This window comes from Corapipo altera, unplaced genomic scaffold (genome assembly GCF_003945725.1).
Source record: "Corapipo altera isolate COAL_440 unplaced genomic scaffold, ASM394572v1 45, whole genome shotgun sequence".
Lineage (NCBI taxonomy): Eukaryota > Metazoa > Chordata > Aves > Passeriformes > Pipridae > Corapipo > Corapipo altera.
The window spans coordinates 5,465,516-5,487,644 of NW_020884877.1; the positions used below are offsets into that span (position 1 = coordinate 5,465,516).

The following is a 22,129-nucleotide window of genomic DNA, read 5'->3' on the forward strand; positions in this document are numbered from 1 at the left end:
TAGCCCTGTCAAGTCTACCATTAGGGTCTGCATGGCCATCCCTCTTCCATCCTTCACAGCCTCGAAATGTACTTGGAGCAATTCCTCCTCTGCTATAAGACCATTATTACAATTCAGTCTGCTGCTGCTCTCTGACAATGGTCACATTTTCATTTTCTAAGAGCAGGACTATTCAGGCAAGGTGAAATTTGGACAACACTGAGTGGCCTGTAATAGATAATAAATCAGACTGAATGATGTAATTATCTCTTCTGGGTTTAATTTCAGTAAAATGTAGGCTCATTTGAGAGCCATTACTAGCTCATAAACTAACCTTAAGTAGACTTTACTCCACAAGTAGATCTTCTGTAACTGACTTGCTCCTCAGAAAGAGGTTTTTCTTGTGGAACTATCAGCAAACACAATTGCCATAACTGAGAGGGCTTTAAATAGAGTCAAGATGACCGTATGCTATTTTTACTTTTTTTTTTTTTGCAAATCTAAAAATAAAACACCATTTTAAATCATTATGAAATGTACATTTGCCCTTTAAACACCATAGTCATCACTGCAATGCACATATATGAAAAGTACAACAGACTAGAAGAGATTTCTAAGACATATGCATGTTATTTTAAATCTGTAGTTTGAAACCACTGCAAGTGCATTTGTTTTGTTTATATTTATGAAATTTTAAAATCAGATACCAACAAACAAGTACTTGGCAAGTGTCTGCCAAAACTGACTGAAACATTAGACTTGAGTACTCACCTTTATCTCCAGATAACATTTTGCAATATGCCTCATGTTGGCTACCCAGGAAGCAGAGTAAAATTTATTACGAGCATATTTGCTATCACTGGTCTTTAGGTTTGCACAGAACATTGGCTAGTTTCCTGCTTTCCTTTTTGTCCATCCTTCTGCTCCCTTTTCCTTTTTCCTCCAGCTGCTCATACAGCATAAGAAACTACCCTATTTTACACAGGATTTACAGTAGTAATGGTACACTATCAATTGAAACCCAGTCAGCTGTAAGATGGGTACCCTAAGCAGCAGTTAAGGCAAATATCAAGCCTGTAACTACTTTATAATAAACTAAAAAACTTCTTGTCCTAATTAACGGGAGCCATTCCAGCCATAATTATCAGCAGCCATCCTGTTTCCCTTGCACTACAACTTAATAATGATAGGTTTATACTTTTATTTATAAGTATTTTTACTTTAAAGTATATAGTATATCTATAAGTATTATAAGGTACTATAAATTATTATAAAGTATTTTTACTTTATAAGAGTACTTTACAAATTCACATAAATTTGCAAAGACTTTTTGACAAGGATTGTGCTTATTTCCCTTTTTCATCATCTGGACTTAAAAGTGAGATGATCATAAATAGTAAGAAACTATAATTTATTAGAGTTTTTAAGTTAATAAATTTATCAATTAAAAAAAAAACCACTCACCTAACAGATGATCCTGAAAATTGCTGAAAAGTCAGAATGGGTTACTGATCACAGCAATAATTTTAAAATCCTCATTCTAACTTACTCAAGTGACACAAATTCCTCAATTTCTGCAACTATCTGCTACAAAAACTGACCTGAATTCACTGGTGCATCACCCACTTGATGTGCTTTTTTCCCATTCATATTACTGACAGAAATATTTACATTTTACAGATTCTAGCAAATATTCATACAGCACAAACGATGAGCTCAGTCACTTCAGCTCAGTCACCTACTGCATGTCCAATATCTTGACCAAGACCTTCCAGACACTGCAGAGATACGAACACCGACCATAAGCAGCTACACCTGAAAAGTAACTCCACCATCTTTACCCAACAAAATAAAGGAAGCCATCAGCATAAGAGTAGTGTCATTAAGCAAGAGCTCATAATTCTAACCCTCAAATTATGTCACAACTTCCAATGAAAGAGCCACAGGCCCAACTAGATTTGTTAGGTGTATATATAAATTCTGAATAAATTGTAGAAAAATCTTTAATTGTATATATGCAAACTGCAAGCAAACAAAAGGCTAAATTCAGTAAATATATTTCTTTTCTAGAACCGAACAAAAAACCATGCAACTCAGAAGAAAACACAAGAGATTAAAGGTATGTATTTCTTCTTAAATCCCCATAAGGGCATAAAGTATCCTAATTAGCTGAAATCTCATTTGTGGGAAGCTCTCAGATGTGCAATGAGAAGGAGGAGTTCCCTTGCCAGATGGCACATTCTGCTGATGGCCTTGAAGGAGAACCAGTGTAACCACGAAAACAAATGAAGTTTTAACTGCCCACATGTGTCTTTCCTCCAGCAGTTATAACAAGCAGCTTTTTGTGCCAGCGAAAGTTTCAACCTGAAACACTGAAAGTTTTCTGTAAGATTTTTATTTAAAAAAAATAAATTAATTCATCATTAGCAAAGGTGTTAAACTCAGAGCACAAAACATTTTGAATCACAGAGCCAGCATCATCCAAAAAGCTGACCCAGCCTTTGCACACAGTGATCCATCAGCTCCTTTTATGGCCAGCTAGTTGGGTGTTCTCATTTTGCTTTTCATAGTAAGTCCCACCTTCAGGCTTCCCAAAGCTCTATTTTCTTTCCTGGAATGAACCAGCAAGGAGAAAAGTCTGTGCCAAACACACTCCCCAAGGGTCCTGTGGAGGTTCATTTAACCACTCAATCACTTCTGCATTTTCAGCCCTTGTTTTACTTGTTAATTACTTAGATTTATTTCTTATAAAATGCTTTGCATGTGTTAAAGTGCTATTTACTGCTAGGGGTGAAGGGCTAAAACAAGAAGCCCTAGATGCAGAATACACACAGAACAGATCAGACACACAGAAAGAGCAGTTTGCCTATATAGAACAGCTGACATGTAGGAGGATATCCAGCCGACATCCTGGATCCAGGAGGTTAGTTTGGGGTTTGCCTTCTCAAATGGTTGATGGTTTGAACTCTGGAACTATTGTGATGGCACCTCTGAATTTCCAGCAATGTGGCATCCTTCAACACTGGGGGAAGACAACTGACTGACCACTGAAAGGAGAGGGAAGACTGCCCCTGGATTTCTCAGCTTCACTTTTGATTGCACTTGATTATTGCTTGCAGTTTCTGACATTGTCTGATCAATATTCTTCTAAATCTGTTCCAGCCTTTTGACAGTCACAGTGTCAGTCAGCATTTCAGTCTCACTGTTCAAGTCCATTCCCATGTCAAACACAGAAACATTTCTAAAAATTGTTCTTTTTTTAGAAAAAAAGAAACATTTCCTTGCCTTTTAGAAATCCTTCCAGTTTCTGAAAGCTGTAAAAAAAAATATGGCTCTGCAGCACACATTTCTTAAGGATCTTGTGGGATTTAATATTTCCTTAGCAGCTGTTGTTTTTAAGTTTATTTTCAATATTATGAGCAGTCTAAGTAGGAATGCAAACCAGTCTATTGTTGTCATTTGACATTAACAGGTTTTTTAGGGACTTTATTAGAAAGTCAGGGAGCTTCCTGGTTTGGAATATAGAAAAATATTTATATTTAAACAATATACTTTTGTCATACTTCAATTTCTCAGTAATCTAACCCAAATGTAAAAAACCCACTAACAAAGAGAGGAAAGGGCCCAAGAACACAGGTGCTAAGCCAAGGTAGAAACAGTATTAATGCTTCCCTCTCATGCCTCTATTAAAGAGTGAAACCATTAACTGTCATACTGTGAATACCTCTGCAAAAGCAATTTCTCCTTTCCCTTCTACAAACCACATAACCTCTAAGCTTAAGTAATCAGCAACATCCTCCTATTTTATTCATACATTATATGTTTCCTAAGGCATCCAAATGGCTGATAAGTTATGCTGTGGAAAACCGACAGAGAAGAATAATAGGTTGGCATAAAGAGAGCACATCCATGTAGGTAAGCACTGTGCTAAGGAAGACTTTTCAAGGAATATGCTGAATCATGAGCCTTCATTACCTTTGTCACCATTAGCACTTAATTTTCCTGGTCAGCTACACTTTCTACCTCCCTTTCGTTGCCTCATGATGGCAAGATCTAATGGCACATTCCTCTCTTCCAGAGTTTCCATTGCTGAAAAGCTCTTCTGGGCTTTTTACAGTCTTTTCACCTGAAATGGGTTTATTCAAAACCTCTGTTCTGAACTGGCATAAAAACAGATCTGAGCATTACAATATGTTGAAAATTATTAATGAGGCCATTGCTATCACTTGACTTCAAATGTCCTGACATGCCTTACTGTTGTGAGAAGCATTTCATACTCCGAGCTCTAACCAGATTCTTCCTTTTATCTTTTGATGTAAGGATTCAAGATTTACTTTAGATTTGATATGGCTACTGATAACTTGCAGAATTAATATATTATATAAGATAACATGAAGCCCAGTAAAGATGCGCAAAGCAAACATCTTCTCTAGACATTTACTACTAAAGTTGCAGCTGAAATAAAATATTTTAAATGTTTCCAAATATATGTATTATTCCAGTGAGTGTAGCCAGCACTACTCAGTGTGACGGTGTGTATAAAGAAGCAGGCAAGCAAAATACAAAAACAACAAAAAAGAAACTTATGGCTTTTGAAAGTATATAAAAATGCAACCAAAATATCCCATTCAGATTGGTTATATCACACCTAACTAGCCAAAAGTTTCTACAGTGAGCTCTGATCCTTAATACAATTTGTGAATCAAGTCCCTGGGGCATAATTTTCAGCCAAGCTGTGGTTTCTGCATTTTTGCATGATTTTACATCATGTGTCATTGATTAATTGCAAACACAGACTGTCCCATTTGGGGATCTGGCACTAGCATACTGACATTGCAGAATTTAACAGCACAGTTAAGGAAATACTGTAGACACCAGGAGAAGGATTTTTTTGGATGAGCACATGAAGTCTGACCCAGTTCACTTTACAGAAGCACATCACGTTTTTCTCAGTTCTTTCTACCAAACAATATAGTGTGCTTACACATTGTATTAATGCTCAGGCAAACAGGGGATAACCCAGAAACAGATCAGGAGCACATACACTTTCAAAGATGCTATTTTGCATGGTATACAAACAGAGGAAATATAATGTGTTCAGTTCTGCCTCAGTATCTGCCTTTTTGTACTGTCCCTGACCTGATTCAGGTTCTCTTGGACTGTAGCCTGGGACTTGTTTACTTGACAGAAATTCAGCAGTTTTTTATTGGTTCTTTGCCGAGACCACCAAACCCATTTTGTCACAATGTGCTGGCAGTTTGTCATAGTGATTTTGCTGATTTTCTCTACCACACTCAGGATACCATCCCCTACGGCTCAAGCAGGAGCTGCAAGCAGGTACATACACCGACCTGCAAGTCAACCTTGTGTCAAGCATTGTTTTTATTTTTCCTTTCCTGCATTCCTGACAAATCAATCAATAATTTCTTGAGATTCTTCAGTAGGGACACTTCTAATGATACAATGCTTTTGTTTGATTTTAGTAAACCACGATTCTGCCCTTTTCCTTGTCCTTGATAAGAGAATACAGCACCCATTCCCTGTCCATGAGGTCACAGAGATCCAACCTTGCCACCTCCACAAAACTGGGAATTATTAAATAAAAAATTAACTACAAAACAAAGTAGTTGGACTTTATATAATAAAAGTATGGAGGGCTGGAAAAATTTATAAGGAGTGGGAGAGAAACTATAACAGATATACCACATACACATATCACGAAAATTGGAGGGGAAAAAAGCCATTGGTGTTCTAAATCCTCAATACAGTGAAGTGGGACTGCTTTAAAACTGCTCACAATCGTAGTTGGTTTTTGGAGTTATTAGTTCGTTCTTTCCACTGCCTCCTTCACATTTCACTCTCTTCTCTTAGTTCGTCCCTAACTAGGAAATAGTCGTGCTCCTCCCTCAGAAAATATTTCAGTTGCACTAAATGCCAGGACAGAATCACTGTGGTACCTGCAGCTACAATTCCTCATCCACACTGCTACTTCACTCCTAAAGGTCATATTAAAACCTTATAGACCACAGTATCAAACCACCCTGACCAACACTTGTGCTCCAACAAGAGAAATCTAGCAAGTTAATTGTTTACAACTGCAAATCATGGGCAGACACTGCTGACAACCACAAAACCAGAGGCAGAGCCCTGTACCATCCTCTGACTCCCTCCACCACAGCTGGATTTTATTATACCTGCATTTATCCAACTCTCACTGTTTTGCAACACTTTACACACCAACAGGGTCAACTCCTTGCAGGTGCTCGGCACTTTCTTCTCTCCACTGTGGTGTGCATGCATTCAGATTTCTCTGGAGCGCCTAAAAAGCTGACAGTGCACATCATCTGTTTGGAGATGTGGTATTTATTGCTTGCATCAGGGACTTTCTGTGTAATACATCAAAGCGGGGCAAGCTGGCTCATTACTTGTTGCCTCAAAGTTCAGCTCCAGATCCAGATGTCAAACTTTTTAAACATTAAGGATCATCTGGTTTTACTTTTAGTTTGGCTCATCTATGAGAAAATCCCAAATCATGGTGCTTGGTGCTGGCTTTCTCATTTCTGTCCATGAGTTGCTGAGTAATCCTTGGGAAGCAAAGAAAATCCCAAAGCCTTGCCTACCTAATGTATAAGACACATATGTTACTAAAATGGTGTCCTCTTACTTATTTTTAAACTAACTATGTAGGACTGCAGTCAGTTGCCAGCGCAGTGACTCAGCACTGCCCTGTGCAAGGAAACTCCCTGCTGGGACTCTTCTCCAGGTCGTAGACCTTTCCTTACAGAACAAACACACCTGCTTTGGGCACCAGCAGCAAGGGCTCCTGAAATCAGAATGCAAATTGTTGTGAGTAATTAAATAAGGAGCAAAGCGCCTTGCCCATGCAGCCTTCAGATTTCTCAATGCCATTTTATAAAAGCTTGGTAGTAGTCAGCTCAGCATCCGTATATTACTTCTCTCTATTTACATTCAAGTTCAGCAAGGTCCTTAATTTTGCATTACAGTCTGCCTGTCACTTCTCAGTCTGCACCTCTCATGCTTATACCTCTGCGAGTCTAAAAGCATGGCCCACATTCCTAACAGTGAAGCTTAGATGTTCTTTTGGGATATTTGTCTTCCAAATCCTCTTGGAACATGGGGTATATATAATAGATTTTCAGAGACTATTTATTAATTAGCATCCACAGAACTATCAAGGGCGTCTGTGGCTTCGAACACAGTATCCTCTATTCAGTAAGCAATTTATTTCAGGAGGTTGACTCATTTCCTTAAAGCTTTTTCAGCTATCTGTTGTGACTGAAAAAAAATTCAGAAAATTTAGAAGTACTCAAGGAAATGAGCCAACACATCCTGGAAGAAATTCATCCAGTATACACACACAATAAGATAAGTCAGTCTTAGATTTCTAAAGGAATGAGCAGGAAGGAGTTCTAAAAGAACCTGAAATATTTTCTGTGAAACACAATGTTTGTTTCCCATCATCGTAACTCTCCTTACACCCACTTTAAAAGCAACATACTATGGCTAATCAGGAAGTGTTTTTTCTAAGCTGTTTTTCCTCCTTGCAAAGAAAAAAAAAAATCTCCCCTGAAATAGTTCAGTGAATCTCCCCTATATTTAAAATAAAAACACTGCTGCCAGTATGCCTCATGAGAACTTTCAGATCCCTGACACCTATCCCTGGTCCATGGTCTCTATACACCCAAGACAAAGCCTCCTCAATGAGATGCATAACGCACCACTGACCTACCTCACCACCCATATGTTACCTTCAGGGATTTCCAGCAACATATCAATGTATCAAGACACAAGTAAATATTCTTGGGTATCAGATAAGCCACCTCAAAGTAACTGGTAGAGTTCATGCTCTAGCTAAACAAGACAATTTTTATGCTTTATTAGTTTTGTAATGAGGTGGATGACTTCTTCAGGGTTAAGATTTACCTCTGAAACAAAAAGGATACCAATATAGTTATTTATAATCTCAAATCTTAAAGCTGATGTCATGAAGATGAGAGAAACAAAGTCAAACACTGCTTAGGATGGGTACTAAATAGCTCTGAAGATTAAACTGGACAAGACCAAAGCTAAAAGAAACACAAAGGTCATGTTGTAGTTCTTTAGAAGCAGTATAATTTTACCAGTGCCAAAAAATCAAAGGCAATTATATTAAAATCATCACTAGAAGTCAAAAAAAGGAGATAACTATTTTGATTATTTAACTTCTTAGCATGAAATCTCAGAAGTAAAAAGCTTTCTCTCTCTCTCATGGTGTTAAGAGGCAACAGCAAAAAAAGGATAAAAAACTATGTAGACTAATGAAAGCAAAGAGGTTTTATTAATTTGTGTGCATGTCTTGAAAGCACCTAGAGATAACATTTCCATTATTATTTCTTTTACATTCCTAGTAGAATATTTTTAAAGAGCATTAATTCCCTGGGACTATGCAGGCAAAGAACAGACCCTGGAATTGAATGGAACTAGAAACAAAGGCTCACCAACTCAGCTACTCCCAGCAATACAAGTAAACACAGGTCGTAAATAAGTAACTGCAAAAGGTGCAATCAGACTTGCACTCCTATTACAGCAGCCTACAAATCCTATTCCATCCCACCCTCTCTGCTGGGATCACTTGTGCACATTGCATCTGAGCAGGTCCAGCGGCAAACTACGGACAAAGAGCCTCTCTCTCACTCCTGCTTACACACTGCTGCAGGTACCCCCCGCTGCTGTCTCTCAGCACCTTTGAGATGCTAAATTGGCACAGAGCTGTTGGTATTGTTGGGAGAGTAAACGCTCTGCCATGTTAGTGCTGCAGCAAATAGCAGCACAGATGACAGTAATTCACATGAATCTAAAATACAGTCATTTTCATTGAACTGCTTGAGCAGGAGAGGAGAGTACTCAATTTAATGTCCGGTAATTAGGTCTGCTTTCCAAAACCAAAATCTTAGGTGCCAATGATTCAGAACACCCAGCGGAATGGACAACAAAAGCCAAAGCATCACTTGGGGCAACTGGCACTGGTGTCAGGTGGGATGTCTGGGATTTTACGTGTTGAACATGCAGCATGGGTGAGTTTGGGGTTTTTTTAAAGGAAATTGGACAATGCACTGGACTTTTCACCCTACTGCTCAAATAATTTACAAGTTAAAGAGCACATTAAAGAAAGTGTTGTTGCCTCTGAATTAAATACTACCCCATCAATAACTCTTAAAAAATCTTACTCATTGTTAACTTTGGTAGCTTGTTCCACCCTTATTCAGTATCTGGAAAGCCTGCCTCTACTAAAATTCAGAGATGCATCTATGTTGAAAAATTTGTGAAATGGAATTTTCCCCCACCCTGCAGGCTACCATCTGCTGAACTATGTCATGCACGAAACTCTATATAAGAATTAAACTACAGTGAACACAGAAATATTTTTTTTTTCAGTTTTTTATGAGGTCGTTACTGGAAATTTATCTCAGTGACAAGAGAATGTGCCTGTTATTGCACTATAATGTTTTTCTATGCATATTTCATTTTATGAAGTCAAATCCATTTAGGCATAACTGGCTTCATATGCAAGAAACTGTTTCCACATTTGATGGCAAAGATAAAACATTGACTAAGTTCCTGATCTTGCAAGGCAGGGAATGTATTCAGTTATTAGTCCTCTTCACAGATGACACCTATTAGATCCAAGCTTTCAGTTTTCATCTGTTGAAAATTATCCTCAAGTATGATTCCACTCACATGAACTAGATTTTTTACCATCAGATAAAGCTTAAATTCTCAAGGAAGGGAGCATTTAATGGAGCATGAGAGTTCATACCATATCTGAATACAAATCTATCTTTTCCTCTTTGCCTTACTACAGTACATGCAAAATGTCTATGTTATATTTATGGAAATTGTAGGTTCATTTTTTGCATTACTGCACACTGGGAGATAAGGGATTAATTTATTCCCAAGGTTAGGGCAGGAATGACAAGGGCAATGAACCTACTAATTTTTATGAACTTTCAAGGACTACTGACACATTAGCAACAGAATGAGTGGTCAGTGACTTGAAACACAGCGGAAGACTAAACAGTTTGACATTAACTCTGAATGACTGTTAGACAAAGGAGGCTGATCTCACCAAGAGAGTTTGACCAGACCTTAAAACAAAGCTCAGAAGCACAGAATTTGCTTGCCTGAAAACTGGCTGCCCACCAGAGTGAGAGCAATGGAGTCCTGGATGCTGCTGGGCACAGAGACAAGAAAAACTGCCAATGCAGAGTCTGTAAGCTTTGTTGTTCCCAAAGAGGAGTGCCAGCTAAGCACAGTCAGTTTAACTGCACTCTTGTAGCATCTTCACCCCAGATCAGTACCTCTCTTATGGCAAACTGGTAAATTGTACAAGGGCTGAGTACCATTCAGGCCCAGCTGAAAATTCTTCCACACCAGAGGAGTTCTCAGATTGTCAGGTCTGGCCATTCCCTGGATCTTTTCTGTTCCTCAAAGAGCATAAATTGCAAGATACATCTTGATGAGCTTTGGTAGGAAAGGGCCTATCAAGAGCAATACTGGCACCTTCAGTAACCTCCTTCAGTTATAATTTAGGAACCTGTGTATCCAATATCAGCATATATTAAAGGATTGTTTTAAACATACCCACCAATAAAGTGTTAGTTTCAGAGTCCTAATGTGCTTGTGTCTCATCTTTTCACGTGCCACTGGTTTTAACTACACCAGTCATATCCTTAACATACCCTATTTAACACTCAGTTTATAACACTTCTCCATTAATTCAATTCCTACACTCATTGATAAATCCATGCAGATTCAGGAGCCCAGAACTTCATAAAAAATTTACAGGAGGAATTCAAACACTATGTATAATGCAGAACTAAGCCATAATCTATTTCTCACATAAAAAAAAAAATCAATAGATGAATTAATGCAACTCCTTTTTCAATCCAGTTGTCAGTGATCTGGAATAACTCTTTTTCCCAAATGATTTTGAAAATACTATGGGGCATGTTGATTTGATGATGGAAAACAGCACAGAAAATGCCTTTTAAAAACAAAATTAAAACCAACCTCTTTCAAACAAATTCAAATGTAAGCTTAACACAAGGCAGTTTTATGGTAAAAAGAGAATATTATGAATTCAGAAGTCTACATTGTTTTCCATTATCCAGTGTTTGCCATCTTCCCACCTGCTAGAACAGTCACTTCAAAAAGGCAGGGTGGGGAGAACACCACTTTCTGTCCAAAGGATTATAAACATTGTCATGCCAAAACCTCTTGCAGTGAAAAGATACTGACAACATAGCTGAAAGAGTCCTCCCTGCAGCTATGTTTGTCTAGTTTTCAGGTCAGGGGTATCTCACAAACTTAAAAAACACAGTTAACTGAAAAGTTTGGATGTTCTGGCAAGACTTTCTCTGTCACAGTTTAAACTTCTTCCAGACATAGGTATCATCCTATGAGAGTCTAGTTTTTAGTTTTGGGGGGGTTTTTAGCAGGGAAAAAAATTTCTTCTTAAAACTAATAAAATGTATGTATTTTAATGGAGTGAGTGTATCTTTTACAGTATCTGCTGCAAGCAATGAAAATACATAGAGGAGACACTTTCTATTCATGTCTTCTAATTCTGTGTTGGTAAAAAAGCAGCTTTGCACGTGGTCAGGATCTAGGAAGAATTGAAAGAATAAGACTGGAACGCAGTACCTGCAGGGAAAGCTTCTGAAGACCCTTCATTTGTTACAGATTGGTGTTTTAAACCACTGAAGCCTCACCATGTATGATTTTAGGATACAATTCCTGTATTAGACTGCCTTCATTTTTCATTATCCTACTCTAGAGGTGGCCTTTCCTTAAATACTAATGAGTCACCAGCAAATGAAATATTTCAAGGTGGCTTTTTCCACACACTGTGGTTGATGACAAACAGCTCAACACCAGCCTCCTGGAAGCTGAAGCCAGACATTGCCATGGAGCCAGCTGGGTAAAGACTGAATCCTCCACACAAAAACTCAAGCCCATGGTTTGCAGATTTCGGCAGCAGCCAGAATGAGGAGTGATCACAAATTAATAATGTTATGCCTAGCAACTAGTCAACAGACATTAACAGTACTGCTGGGATTTTAAAGTACAGAAAAGGAAAAGAAAGAACAGAACAGGAAGGGGGGAGTGGGAATCAAGGGAACAATCAGACTTTTCTGGAAGATAATAAAGATATTACTTTGTATATTTTCTATAATGGAAACCAGACAAACCTCCTGGGAATAAAGTATCTTAACATTTTATAATCTCTCTGTCTAATGTGAGCCACTATTTTAAGTGTATTAAAGGCAGTTTGTGCAAAAGCTTTTCTCTTTTTAATCTTGTCTGACCTCAAAAGAAGAGACGCCAAACTCCATTATCCTAGGAGGCTTAGTATAAATCTAGATCCTATCTAAATTGCCCTATATAACTTCACATCAGGGTGGGTTTTTTTGTTTCTTTTGGGGTTTGTTTTATTTTTTTAATGCTGTTTTGGATCCATGATGTAGGTATAACAAGAAGCCAAACGGCCTATGTAAAGCAGCTGATGGAAACAAATATAATGACCTTTGATAGCCAGCATTTTAAATGTGCTAAGGATGTCTAGAATGAGGGCATGCATCTCATAAATAGGACTCTGTAAATTAGGACAAAAATAGACCAATCTAGGTAATTTGGCCATGGGAGATAATCTATTTAAAACAGAATTAGGGTTTGCTTCTCTCTCCTGACTTTATGTTCTTTATTTTGTACTTCCTGTTTTCTTTAAATATAAAACTTCATGACAACCCATAAAACTCATCAAGATTCAACTTCCCTCAGCATCCCACAAGCAGTGCAGAGTCCACCTGCTCGTCTTCTTGAGCAGTTCTCACTTTCCAAGGAAGTCTTGGAACCCTGTTGCTATAATAACACAGTAGCAAGAAAACTGGGAGGTCTCATAAACCCTTCAAACTGAACATCCATTTCTCTTCTTTGATTCCAACTAGGTCCAATATTTTGCACAGCCTCACTCACTATAAGACTCCCACTCTCACCAATAGCAAAATGTAGATTCCTCTTAAATAGACAGGGAAAAAAACCCCAACCTCCAATATATTAAATACCACTTGTAACAATTTTTAAAACAGGCATATACAAAACAAAAGCTGAGTCAGTACTAAACAAGAAAACCTCATGTGTCTAACAGGATGTTTGTTAAATTCTGTAGTCTTCTACAACTTCAAAAGATGAAGATTTTTCACTCTAAATCCTAGTTTAAAAAAAAAAAAAAGGATCACTTCCTTCCTTTTCATCAAGACAGAAAGACTGAAAATTTACCTTTATTTCTCAAAGTAAACAGAGGTGCCATACCTCTACTAAAAAGCCCACTCTTCACACTTCATCCCACCTTGTTGTCACTTCCAAGTGACAATGCTCATAACTGGTCCTGAAGAAGAAGTGATAAGTCCTGAAAAGTCCATTCTAGGCAAAGTTTAAAGCTCAATTCAAAATGTATTTCAGATTTGACAATTCCACATTTCATGCAACAGTGCCTGATCTACCTAAAGAGAGAAAATAACATCTCTGCCCTGCATGTAGTCTCAGTGGGACACCTCTCTGTGCTTTTATAGATGTGTTATCTACATTCTCCACACATCTTGCCTCTGGAGGTGGAAAGCTGCTTTAACAAAACTTGATGGATGGGACTGTTCAAGAAGTGCTACTGACACTTTCAAGAGTTCAGCCAGTACAAAACCAGAAATATCCAGGAAAAAGGATGTTTGCCTTCATAGAATACACTGTGTCCCTCACATACACTTTTCTTCTGATAATCCTTAGGAATACACTGGAAAGGAAAAAGAATGTCTGTACAAAGCAATCCCTCACCAAGAAAACAGACCATGTTTTAACCACACACAATGATGAAACAGAGGAAGATACAAGTGAGCAAACTCACACATATATCTAAAAACATCCCTTAAAATAAAAAATTCCAGAAAAACTGAGCATGGATTTAGTTATGTAGAGCTTCGTAGAATTTTTCAGTTAGGTTCAACTTTTTCCATTTAAAATGAAAGACTGAAAGTTACTGCAGAGCAGTATCCTGTGATTTAATGTCTCATAAAATACATAGCCTTTTCTAAAAAGTATTTGTTCATTTATGACTTCCTTCCCTTTTTTTAAAAAATAGCCAGAAGTCCAGAAAAAAATCCACATGCACTTAAAAAATAAAGAATCAGTCCTTCACAATGATTCTGTGTTTCTCCCCTGAGGCTTTTCTCATTTTAAAAAGGTAACATCTATTTTCATAACCATTTAGGAGGCCAAACATTTCACTGAAGTTGTACTGTACTAGAAAAAGCTCCATCTACTATTCCCTACTGTAAGCAAATCAATCACCTGCAAATCAATCACAGTCTTGTGACCAACTGCAACATCCACTGCCTTGGGTGAATGTGTACAGTGATTTCTGATCAGTCTCTTACAAAGAAAGGGATTAAGGAGTTTTGGTGGGATTCCTAGTGAGCCACCAGAGAGTGGCAATGAAACCACACTCAGAAGCACAGAATCATCTTCCCATTATAGAAAACTAATGAGAACATGCTAATTGAATGAATCAATGAATGAAGAGGCAAGTTTCCAGAGTGCCATTTCAATGCCTTTTGTAATGGATGTAATCCTACGGAATTTGAGGTGAAATTGTACCTGGATTGCTTCAGACATTTGCCAGATCTCTTTGTACAAATGCCTGAAGTCTGAATGATGCTCATTTTAGGATGCTTATTTTCTCATCACAGAATTAACAACCACATTTTTCCCCCCTCAAAACACTGATTCAGCTTTCATGACAACTAATTATACAACCAACATTAAAAGAAAAAAAGCCACAGGACTATGCTTTTGGTCATGCAATGTGTTTTTGGGTTTTTTTAATAAGAGCAAAATATTTTCCTTTTTCTGATCCTAGATCCTTGAAAAAAAATGGTGCTTTACTGGAAGACATGGGGGAATACTGGAGGTACAGCCACAAGCTGGCACATCCCCAGTGCTGTCTTGTGTTAGTGACCACACACAACCTCCACTGCCTTCGGAAGGCTGCGCCAGAGGAGAGACTTTGTAAGTTAAATGATTCTCTTTTCAAACAGAGACAAGGATGGATAACCTCAAGCAACTACATTAAATGTTAATAACATGTTAGAGAGCTTTTATTCTTAAAAATATTCTCGAACTAACATCCCTCTCCTGAGAAAACACGAAGTGTCTTCAACTTCCAAAGGAGTAAGTGGAAACTGGGGGTACTTCACAGCAATTATTACAAAGGACTGAAAATCCTGGATTATACCTCTGCAACTTAATTTAGCTTAATTGTGTCTGTAAAAGTTATGGAAATTAAAAGTTTTTTAGATCACACCCTTACGATTATTTTTTTAATATTCTTTTGTTTTAAAAATACTTGAAAGTGTTTATAAAAAAAAATTAAATCAAAGATACAGGCATGCCTATCCAGCTGAATATGCCCTTATGTCTCCATTGTTAAAAAAAAGGTACAATTCCATGATTTAGAATGATGAAACCACATATCTTAAAAGAAAGACTGCTCAGATCTATTTTAAATCAGTAACAAAACTCTCACCACTGCTCATGGATTTCAAGTGGTAGTAGAGGCAAATTTAACAAGAAAACATTCACACACACTGGTATTACATAGTAGCATGATGGGGGGGGTTAGACCCAAAAAGGCATAAATTTGGCTGTTCCTTATAGGATTCTTACTCTGTGGTAACAACATTTTGTACATTAGAGACTCAACAGACTGAAATTGGAAATATTTTTAATCCCGAAAGTAAGATAAAAATCACTTGTACCCTACAACCAGACCAACGAGAATTTTACAGAGCTGTGGCACTTTAGCATATTGAATACCAATCCTGAAGTCTCTGAACCATCCAAAAACAACAGGAAGGGGTCAAACCTTTATGCAGATGAAGCTCTCAAGGTATTTAAATTAGAATGCTTAAGCTCCTTTGAGCAGTCTGTGCATTTTGCAGGACAGATCACACTTCAGTTGCTAATGCTGTTGGGAAGATCCGTTTCTGTTTATTATGGAGACACTTCATTTAAGTGATTTAAATGTTAGTGTATATCCACAGTTCATTCCAGGAGAGACTGCAGTTCATGGAGCAACCACAATACACCTTTTATAACCAGGTAAGCACTGAACCAACACAAGTCAATATAATTTGTGGAGCTGCAGCAATGCTGGAAAGTAATATCCAACCAAACAAAAAAAAAAAAAAAAAAAGAGAACTAGAAACAGCATCTCCACAGCATGTAACATATCAGGGGTGCAGAGAGGGAACATCTTGGAAAAAGGTAGCACAAAAAGTATCTCTCAAAAATCCTACTGAGGCTAATTTCATTGCACTACACTTAGTCCCAGCACAGCCAAAATTCCAGTGGTCAGAACTGTTTCCATCAGTTTCTGCTATACCTGATTTGCACAGCTTGAATTGACAGCTCCTTTCTACACGAGTAATGAGGTTCAGAGAAGCAGCACAATTTTGAAACAAATCAACACATCAGTCCCACTTCCTGAGCAGAGAGTAATTTTAGTGCACATGAACTGATTCCTTTAGAAGGGAACTAAACCCCACGTGCCACTTCAGTTACCCAGGTGCTACCTGTGCTCCAGCTCCTAGTGGGGACAAAGACTGTCCTTTGGACAGGTCCAAAACACACACGCAGCAGAGATGTTTGCATCTAGGGACCTGATTAAATATAACACCGTGGAAAATCACAATCCAAATATGTAACTGATGCCAGGCTCTCAGCTCCAACTGCTTTGACCTAATGATCCACTCCTTTTGAGACACATTATTTGCTAATGCACACACAGCCCACAGGCCCTTGCATGCCAGCCTAGAGCTCTTTCCAGCTCCCTCCTATGAAATATCCTGAACAGCACAACAAAAAGCACATAAAAGAATCTCTGCAGAGGATTTCCTTCTACAAGAATTCCTCATAAACAAAAATTCTCACTCCTTCAGAATTTACTCTGAATTTTCCAGTCTGTAAGCCAGTCACCAGCAAAGGTGAAAACAGGAAATGGTATGCACATTTATTGTTTAACAATAATGCATTTCATCCTCTAGCAGGTCACTGCAGAACCAGATCTACATTAATTAAAATCATGTTTTTGCATAGTTCACTGCACAAGAAAAGCAAAGAGGAATCCAAGGTAATTCTCTGCAGTCTTACCTCAACTTGATCTTTAGAGTAATTATGTAATATGCCACAACACGTATCAGAACAGAAAATATGAAGAGGCAAAAGAGCAAGAAACACACCAAAATATTACAGCACGGTTCTGACTTACCTATGTGATAAAGTCCTATCCAGTCAGTTGGGTCTACTTCTTCCTTAATATCCCAGAAAATGATGAGGTTCTGAGATTGTCCCAAGGTGTATTCGTACATACTGGCTGTCAAACTAGACCTGCTATCCGAGGTCACTAAATCAGTGTCACTGTTGGCACGCTGCAAGTTCATGTTCTCAGCCATGGTGCCCTGAGAGGCCAAGCTCTGCAGATTCTCTGGGCTCAGAGTATAGCGGAGCTGTGGGTTGCGACGTCGCACAAAAAGCAGGTGTTCTCGGGCTGAGCTGGCCATCTCTTCTCTACTTTTGTTAATTCACGTAAAAAAGTTGTTGTTCAGAGACCTATCAAGAAGAAGAAAGAAAGTTTAAAGTGAGACAGGAGGTTACTCAGTCAATTATTAAATGGATAAGCATTAGTGCAAAAATGCTCCCACACAAGCCTAAAATGGGCTGAGTACAAACTTTTTCTTCGTTACTCTACCGCTGCAAACACCTCAGTGTCTGTACATTAAAAAAGAAAGCATGATTCACTTGCAACAAAATTCAGAGCCAGCCACACACCATAAAATAACATTTACAGGTCAAAAAATTGCAGAAAGCAAATCACCCAAGACAATCTGTGAAGCAAGAATAGCCACAGTAACAAAGTTAATTTAAGTCTGGCCTTAAGAGTGAAGTAGCCTTAAGACTGAAGACACAATGAACTCATCTTCCACCATAAAAATCACAGTGGTACATGATGTATATGGTAGTTTCAACAACACTCTCTACGTACTGTTTGTTCAGCATCAGCAAAATGTTGAAGATATTAAAAATGTTGGACACATTTCAGTAGAAATATGGTATTCCAGATTTATGTTACTATAAAATCATTTTGTAAGGATTTTATTTTATAAGATACAAAGCATAGCTTCTGAGATCCTGTATACCATACAAAAACACTTCAAACCACTGACTGGGGTAGTTTAGACTATGGATATATATTCAGTTAGCCCATGTCAGTTGTCCTTTTCCATACATCAGAAAACAGAGGCCTTATAAATTCAATAGTTTTCCTCTAGCCCTGAGGAGACACTTCCCTGAAGTGTCTTCTGTAAAACAGTCATGCCAATATCACACACCATACATTCAGAAGCAGAACTTCCATCTCATTATCCACAGCTACTTAAAGTCCTGTCATTTGAAAATAAGCCCTCGCATTACTCACAACTTGAGATAAATCATCAGAAAGGAAAGAATAAAAAAATATTAAAGTAGAGGGAACAGCTTATAGGAGGGCAGAATCAGATGACCCTTTTGCCATTGAAGGAATACAAACATTTCCTTATCTTAGTTACAGGACTTGGACCAAAGCTGTTTGCCTTTTCCAAAAGCTATAGTTTGTATTAAATCATTGTTTCTTTATTTTACAGAGGAAATAAAACAGTTCTCATCTGGCAGAACCATTTGCTTTCAGAAGAAACTCAGTCTTCTGGTAACCTGTTTTTCAGTCAAAACTGTGAAAATTGTCTTCTATATTCTATTCAGCTGGAATGGGAGCCAGGTGAATATTTCCTCCAAAGCCGAACCAAACCAAAGCAGTCCTCCTGCCCAGCAGTAACTTCAGAACTCACAGGGAAGAAATGGTGTCCTGGGCTCCTTACACTCTTCAGAAAATGTGAAAACAGTTTTTCAACATTTCTGAAAAGTTTGTAGCTAAACCAGTGATGTCAACTATTACACTACAGTGTCTTCTGTGGAGGATGTATACTGAAGGAAAGATATCCTTATATATATAAAAAAATTCCTCTGCTATTTTTCAGCTTTTCTTAAATGGGAGATGTTTTGAAACATTAAGAACTAACAAAGGGGAAGAAAAAAGTTCAACTCATCCAGCTGTACGTAGTTCATCACATACTGTACATGGTTCAGCACCAAATAATGCAGAAAAGGAAGGAAATAAAAATTCAGTTCAATACTTTTACCTATACAGTAGTGACATGGAGATGACCATATTTACTTCACAAAGTACACGACAAAGTCTTTCCTGACATGAGCAATATTTTGGCTGCACATACAAAACCTACTATTTCTGGTGTTGGACATCAGCAGGGTTCACTAAGTCTTCTCTGTCATGTTCCTGTGCACTCTGTCTCTAACACCAGTGCCAGTGATGAAAGGGAAACTTTGTTATAAAAGGCCTTTTTAAGTAAGAGTCAGGGAAGTTAGAACCTTGTTTCTCTATGAGAAGTATTATCCACTAGATTTGAACATCCTGGATTGCTTTGAGAACAGAAGGGAAAATAAGAAATAGCCACCAACTTCCCTAGAAGCCAGTGAAACACAGCGGGATCAGCCAGTCCCTGTGATCCGTCCTCTTTTTTGTCCTCCTTTTTTTTTTACTTTGTGATCTGAGTAACAACACACGCTACATTTAAGTGTTAAATGTCACAGTGAAAGAGTTGTACCACCAAGTCAGGAGGTCCCAATTTGCACCCGAGCCTGCCCACCACAGCAAGCAGGATGTGCACCTGCCCGGGTACCACCACGCTCCATGCCAGGAGATCGGGCAAGATTAATTAACAGACTGACAGCGTGCTATTCAGTTTGTTTTCTTCTGTCCCACAACCACAGATTTGTGTAATTTTGAACTACTGTATGCAATGGTTTTATGGCAGAAAAATCACTGCAAAATAAAAGTCATGCAGGAGGACTACAAGTTAAAGACAAAGTTTAACAGGAGGTATGAAGAAATTTCCTTCAGCTGCAGAGCCGTATGCTGTACCCAGGGCAGCACTGGCATTTGTTGGAACATATTGAAAATTTATATGTGGCAGATGGACAAACTCATCCACGGTTAAGGACACATGAGAACTAACTTGTACTAGCCAGGACTATACCACAGTTTGAGAGATAAGAACATCCTGAGAAAAATGTTAACTCCTTTGCAACAGCTCATTTTCTTAAGTCCCAATGGTTATCAGTCTGCTGAATCACAGACATCATTACAGTTTCTGAAAGGAAAGAAAACCACAAATCTAAATGCTGGGTAATTTGGCTGATCCTACTCATAATACCAAGTGTCTTGAAGTCATGACTTAAACAATGATCCCAATAAATCATATAACAAAGCAACTGAAATCAGTTTGCAACTAACAAGTTAAACTCACATGTAAATTAGCTCCTATTATGAAAAAAAGTACCTGCAAAAATTCAGGACTTGTAAGCTTTTAGAGTATTTTCTAAATTCAGTAAATAGGTTGTAAAGGGGCCCTGGTGACAAATAGTACTCTGCTATGTAGTATCTCACAGTAAGCTGGGAGGTTAATTAAGGATATTTGTAAAGAGAGAGATACGACAATCATATTGTCACAGGGGAAAAGATGACAGCCATAAAACCCAAGCCATAAGAAGTGATAGAAGGGAAAAAAGAACCACTACTTTAATTATTTGCAGTCTGGAAACAGGATGAAAACCTTACACAATGTCTTCCTGCCTACAAAAGAAATTATGTATCTGACATTGCATTAACAATTCCCAATGTCTGTCACTAACAACATAACCAAGAGAACACTAACACATACATCCTACCAGAGACTGAAAATAAGAATTATCCTCCCACCTTCAATTCGTGCTAAGCGCCACTGGAACAGCATTTGCATCCAGACTGTACTGTAAGGACAATACTCAGGATTAGCTCTGTGCACCTGCCCTGCCATGAAGGTTTGGCTCATCAGGCTGAATCTAAACACAGAAGCAATTTCCCTAAGTATCAGACCAAGCTGGCAAGGCTCATTGTTTTGTGATGGCAAGCTGAAATGTGGAAACTGAATCAAAAAGCATGGGGAAAAAACAGGTATGCAAGAAATCAGCAGATACTAACTCTAGCCAACTATTTCAGATGAAAAGTGAAACCTGCACCAAAGCTGCTTATCCGTATCACAGCTTTTTCTTCAGTACTTGACAAGAAGCTTAGAGAGAAATAGGACTGAACTCCTCTTAATCTCTAAGTGGCACAAGTTCAGGATTATTTCTACCTAAATACACTCCTCAATTACTAATCACAGAGGGACCAGAACTGGGAAATAGTTCCACTTAATATACAACATACAGATACGAAAAATCCCCTTGCCCAACCTTCTTCAGTAAAGGACACTGAAAATAAATGTCAGACCTTTTCATGCAGTTAAATATTCAACAGCCTAAAAAAAAAAAACATGAATGGAAGTCAGAGTGCCAGGACAGGAATAACTAAAAAAAAATCCCACCCCACCACATACAACAAACCAGCGTTCCCATGCTGCCTTGTTTATCTTACTCATAACAGTGATTCATTTCTTGTTTATGCAGTGATCTTTGATGTGGCTTACGGGTCTCGCTAACAGCCTCTTCCCACAGCGTTTACTGTAAAACAATTCCATAGGGTTGGCCCTGAGAGCATGACCAGTCACCCCGGACAAGATCTGTGCTCTAAGCGGGTGGCTGGGGGTGTTGCTGGGGAAGTGGTGATTAACCCATTTCACGGGGGGACTGGCTTCATGTCACTGCACTGCAACATCACATCACCCACAAGAGGAGCAAGGCGAGGAGCTGGGCACTGCAGAAGCCCATCTGCCAAGGCTCAGCAGGGAGAGCCCTTGGGGAGTGCTCTGCACCAGAGTGTCTCTGTTGCTGTATGTCAGTTGGGCAGCAAGAACTGTCCTGCCAAACTGACCCCCAAACTTCACCCATTCATAGAATCATTGAGGTGGGAAAAGACCTTCAAGATCATCCAGCCCAACCATTAACCGAACAC

The 22,129-nt window shown here is 38.4% G+C and overlaps 1 protein-coding gene across 1 annotated transcript in view; it reads right to left on the bottom strand.

The window, feature by feature from the left end:
* HECW2 (HECT, C2 and WW domain containing E3 ubiquitin protein ligase 2) overlaps positions 1–22,129 on the bottom strand; it is a 153,160-nt gene that overhangs the window by 86,022 nt on the left and 45,009 nt on the right. Inside the window, exon 2 of the mRNA XM_027636741.1 lies at positions 17,357–17,697. Coding sequence (XP_027492542.1) covers positions 17,357–17,648 — 292 coding nt within the window. The 5' untranslated portion in view covers positions 17,649–17,697. The remainder of the gene's footprint in view (positions 1–17,356; positions 17,698–22,129) is intronic.